The 5,555-nt window shown below is 45.7% G+C and overlaps 1 protein-coding gene across 7 annotated transcripts in view; it reads left to right on the top strand.

Moving 5' to 3' along the window:
* Nucleotides 1-5,555, top strand: part of LOC109924826 (receptor-type tyrosine-protein phosphatase H-like) — an 86,520-nt gene that overhangs the window by 58,276 nt on the left and 22,689 nt on the right. For 6 of the 7 annotated variants that reach the window (XM_048617689.1, XM_048617690.1, XM_048617691.1 and 3 more), the window contains 2 exons: nucleotides 554-646; nucleotides 5,237-5,506. In XM_048617689.1, the coding sequence (XP_048473646.1) occupies nucleotides 554-646; nucleotides 5,237-5,506 (363 nt within the window). Of the gene's footprint in view, nucleotides 1-367; nucleotides 647-5,236; nucleotides 5,507-5,555 lie in introns of all 7 variants that reach the window. The other variant, XM_048617692.1, reaches the window with a different exon arrangement.

Here is a 5,555-nt window from a genome sequence, read left to right on the forward strand (position 1 = left end):
CACCCAGACCCACTTCATCCTAATAACCCTGCATTTTCCATGGCCAATCCACCCAGCCTGCACATCTTTGGGCTACGTGAGGAAACCGGAGCACCCAGAGGAAACACACACAGCCACGAGGATAATGTGTAAACTCCACACAGAAGCCCAGAGGGTGGAATCAAACCTGAGTCCCTGGCGCTGTGAGTCAGCAGTGCTAACCACTGAGCCACTGTGCCGCCAATGTCTTCAGTTAGAACATATGTCAGATTTGATTCCTTCCAATAACAGGGTCACAGGGAAACTGCAGCTAGCTCTCAAACATCATCCTATAACTGCTCATAAAGCCTGGACCATGTTAACCCCACTTCTGCCTTTCCGTTCACAGATCCATCCGCAGTCTCTGAACTGTCTGTAGTGAACAGGACAACATACTCACTGACAATAAAATGGAGAGTGCCCACTGATAAACGAGCCTCTGAGTACACGTATAATATTACAGTCACATGCGATATTACAACTTTCAATGCAGCTTACTCCATCGGACCAGGACAGAATATGTTCCAAGTGCCAGATCTGGAACCTGGACTCAGATATAACCTGACAGTAAAGGCAGTCACTCCAGAGAACATACAGAGTGACCCTGCGATTGTGCAAAGTACCACAAGTAAGTTACCCTCCATCGATTAAAGGAACAGGCACTCTGGTGGGCAGTCAGTCTTTGCAGTTTAATGTTTACCTGCCAGCTGTAGAGTTGGGATGGAAGAGACTATTGTGGAAAATAGACTAATTCAGAATCTGTAACAACAGAAACAAACTCCAAATGAATCTATAAAACCTAGAGATGTAGTGCAGCATGGATACGGTTGCTACGGTAGCTCCAACTCACACTGTAACAAGAGAAGGCATGTTCACAAAGAGCAGGCTTTGCAAAAGAGTGGAGACTAAGAGCGACGGGGACAAGTGAGTCGGAGCAGAGCTCACATCACTGAAGATTGTGTGAAGAAAGAGAAAAAGTTGCCTGTTGTAGCGTTTTGTATTCTCGAGATGTTCCAAACCACCCTGCAGCCAATGAATTAGTTTTGAATTGAAGTGACTTGCTTGTAGCAAAATGCAACAGCTTTAGAGGACACATTGGCCTGGGAGGGAATGCAGTGTAGATTGAGCAGACTGATGCACAGGCACCAAGGCTTATATTTTTCATGAACCTACTTAGGCATGTTATAGCATACCTCTGGTGCAGGTGAGACTTGAACTAAGACCTTCTCACCCAGAGGTAGGGACATTACCACTGCACCACAAGAGTTGGTAGCTCCAAGACTTAAATTACACAAAGAGATTACACAAACCAGGAATTGTACTCCCTAGAGACTGGTCAATTAAGGGACAATTTGATTCAGAGTTTGGGCTTAGTCTAAAAGTTTTAGTGATGATATTGAGGAACATTCCTACAAAGATTGGGCAATAAACATTTTCCTTTGCTCATTCATGGATGAGGGTGTCGCTGGCTAGGCCAGCATTTATTGCCTATCCCAGAGGGTAGTACAGAGTCAACCCCATTGCTGTGGGTTTGGAGTTACATGTAGTCCAGACCAGGTAAGGATGGCAGTTTCCTTCCCTAAGGGACATTAGTGAATTAGATGAACCATCTGAAACTCTCTTCTGCAAATTGCAATTGATAATCAGTAAATCATTAGTTTTAAACCTGAGATTGATGCATTTTGTTTCCCAAACAAATGAAGGCATAGGGACAATCAGAGATCAATCCCATTGGCATCGAGTTGCAGTACAGGCTAATTGGGCTGAATGGCCTCCTCCTGATCCCATCTTCACGGTAGCTGTCTTTTCCCTAGAACGCAGGATTTCAAGACTAGGGGGCACATTTTTAAGGTGAGAGTAGAAGCATTTAAATAAGACATGAGGGGCAAATGTTTTACAGAGAGGGTGGTTCGCATGTGAAGTGGACTTCCTGAGGAAGTGGTGGATGTGGGTACAGTTACAAAATGAATATGAGGGATATGGGCCAGGAGCATGCAGGCGGGACTAGTTTAGTTTGGGATTATGTTCAGCATGGACTGGTTGGACCAAAGGGTCCAGGAGGTTCAAGTCCCTCCTGCTTCAGAGGTGTGCAACACCATCTCTGAATAGGTTACATGGGAAGGGTCTTGGTATTTTGTAGTTGTCTCCGCAGTGAGCTAATGAGCTGGTGTGAAACATTGGGAAAACCCCCTGTTAAATGTACAGTGCCTAGGGAAACAGGCTGAATCTTACATGGGGAAGGTGTGATTCAGTTCATAGCAAATGGATTGCATTCAGAGTATAATCGCTTCTGTCGTGTGGCCAATTACAGCAGTAAATGGGTACAGCATGATCCCACAAAACATAGTGACTGGAATGAAGAAATTAAAATTTGAAATAAAATATATCGCACAGGGTACTTGAAAATGGGCACAAAATCTTTTATATTAACCCAATCCTTCAAACCTTTTAAATCCTTCAGATTAATGCCTCCTGTAATCAGCAACATGCTTGACAGTGCAGCATTCCCTCAATACCACACTGACAAATGGCCATTTCCCTATATGATATGCATGTGCCCAGCCCATCAGCCATTCCGCTGACTATCTGACTGCCGGGGCATGTTTGTAGCTCATCAGGGGTCACTGTGAACACTCACTGCCAGAGAACAACCCACAGCTGGAGCTGGTCACAAGACCCAGGACCAGACAAGAGTCAGAAATGTCACTCTCGCTTTCTCTCCTCACTCTTCATTCCTCCCTTTCTTTCCAGAAGGGGCTGACTCTCTCTGGGGATATTGCTTGGGCACTGCTGCCTCACAGCGTCAAGGACCCAGCTTCAATTCCACCCTCCCAAATGTGGAGTTCGCACATTCTCCCCGTGTCTGCGTGGGTTTCCTCCGGGAGTCCCAGTTTCCTCCCACAGTCCAAAGATGTGCAGGTTAAGGTAGATTGGCCATGCTAAATTGCCCCATAGTGTCCAGGGATGTGCAGACTAGGTAGGTTAGCCATGGGAAATGTGGGGTCACGGGATTGGGTGGTCAGTCTAGGTGGGATGCTCTTTAGAGGGTCAGTGCAGACTCGATGGGCTGAGTGGCCTCTTTCTGTACTGTTCTATAATTCAAGTCCAGCTTCCTGCATCTTCCTGTCAGGGATATCAGCGAGTTAACCCGCTGCATCTGATGTGGCTCAACCCATTCTCAGCTACCGTCTAATCTTAGATCTTTGTCCGATGAGGGAGTCAGTGGGTGTAGGGATAAGCAAGAAGGTAGAGCTGAGATCGGGCAGCATCTTACTGAGTAGCAGAAATGGCTGTAGGGCTCAAATAGCCTATTCGTGATCCCAAGTCACATGTTCAAAGAAGTGCACATCCTCACAGCATGGACGCACAGAGTCATACAGTGCAGAAACAGGCCCTTCGGCCCAACCAGTCCATGCTGACCATAATCCCAAACTAAACCAGTCCCATCTGCCTGCGCTTGGCTCATATCCCTCCAAATCTTTCCTATTCATGTACTAATCCAAATGACTTTTAAGTGTTGTACCTGTACCTGCATCCATCTCTTCCTCTGGAAGTTCATTCCACACACAAACTACTCTCTGTGTAAAAAAAAATTGCCCCTCACATCTTTTTTAGATCTTTCTCCTCTCACCTTAAACATATGCCACCTAGTCTTGAAATCCCCCACCCTAGGGAAAAGACATCTGCCATTCACTTTATCTATACTTCTCATAATTTTATAAACCTCTATAATGTCACCTCTCAACCTGCTACGCTCCAATGGAAAAAGTCCCAGCCTATCCAGCCTCTCCTTATAACTCAAACCTTCCAGTCCCGGGAACATCCTGGTAAATCTCTTTGGAACCTCTCCAGCTTAATAATATCTTTCCTATAACAAAGTGACCAGAACTGGACACAGTATTCCAGAAGAGGCCTCACCAATATCTTGAACAATGTCAACTTGATGTCCCAACTCCTATACTGTATAGTGTTGAGGAATGCTTTAGGATGTTTTGAGGTTAAGTAAGAAGCCTTATAATTACAAATCTTCCCCCTTCCCACCACCCTTAGGATTAAAAAAAATGACAATGTTCCCATTGATAGGCCTCTAGACGGTGCTACATATGACGTGAGGCTGGAATCGGGTACACAGAGTGCTCCTGACAATGAGAGGGAGCATGTCTTTCCTGGAGCAGGCAGTGTCTTGGACACATGTACCCAAAACATGCTCCTGAGAAGCATTCAATCAAATAGCAATTAAAACCAGAACAGACCACATGTGGTCAACAGTGGGTTCTGGGTTATCTACAGCAGAACAAGACCAGTCAGCCCATCATGCCTCTACCAGCTCTCTGAAAGTGCTATCCAATTAATTCCTATCGCCAGCTCCTTCCCCATAGCCATGGAGCTCTTTCCTTTTCATGAATGACTTTTTGAAGGTTCATATTGAATCGAGATTGGCCAAGCCTTCTTTCTCTCTCTCTCTTTCTCTTTGTCTCTAGCCCTTTTTCACTTTATCTTGCCCTCTCCCTCTCCCTCTCTATCTCTGTCACTTCATCTGTCCAATAAGCCACCTTTCTATCTCTCTGACCTTCTCTCTAAAGTGCCCATGATTTTTCTGAAGAAGGGTCCAGACCCGAAACGTCAGCTTTCCTGCTCCTCTGATGCTGCTTGGCCTGCTGTGTTCATCCAGCTCTACACCTTTTTATCTCAGCTTTTCTCTGACCTTGTTTCTCTCTCACACCCCCTGTCTGTCATCCTCTCTCTTTCTCTGTCTCTTCCACCCACTCTCTTACTCTCCCTCTTTCCCCTTCTTCCTCTTGTCCTTTTTTTCTTTCTCTCTCCCTCTCTTCCCCTCTCTCTCATGTGGTCCCTCGCTCTCTCTCTCTCATTCACTTTCTCTTTTTCCCTCTCTCGCATCCTCTCCCTCTCTCACTCTCATCATCTCTCCCTTTCTTTCCCTCTCTCTGTTTCGTCCTCTCTCTCCCTCTTGTCCTCTCTCTCTCTCTCTCGCATCCTCTCCCTCTCTCTTGTCCTCTCTCACTTTCTTTTTCACTGTTCCTCTATTTGCATCTCTTTGTCTGTTTATTTTTTTCATCTTTATTCCATGTGATGTAACAATCCATTTTCTAATTCCCTCCTGTCATCTGTGACACTGTCCCACTCCACAACAGTTCATGTTAACTCATTAAAAGCAGAAGGTGCTGTGCTCAGCCTAATCCCTTGGTGCCTTTTACAGCTCCTGGTGCCATCTCCAGCCTTCAGTGCAGTGAGATCTCAGGATACTCAATCCTTGTGGTATGGAGCAAGCCAAGGGGCAACTACACTGGATTCAACATCTCCTCGTATGATGGAGGCCACTTAGTAACTGCTCAGACCATCGGAAAGAAATACAATTTCCTGGTTGAAAACTTGCAGCCTGGACGGAAGTACACATTCCACATCTACACACAAACTGGCCAGTCTCACAGCGCGAGGATAACTCAGCAATGTTGGACCAAGTCAACCCGTGAGTATTCCAGATCCAAATATTTCTCCTGTCTCAGGAACAAAAACAA

Source organism: Rhincodon typus, chromosome 37, assembly GCF_021869965.1.
Source record: "Rhincodon typus isolate 14 chromosome 37, sRhiTyp1.1, whole genome shotgun sequence".
In the NCBI taxonomy this organism is placed as follows: domain Eukaryota; kingdom Metazoa; phylum Chordata; class Chondrichthyes; order Orectolobiformes; family Rhincodontidae; genus Rhincodon; species Rhincodon typus.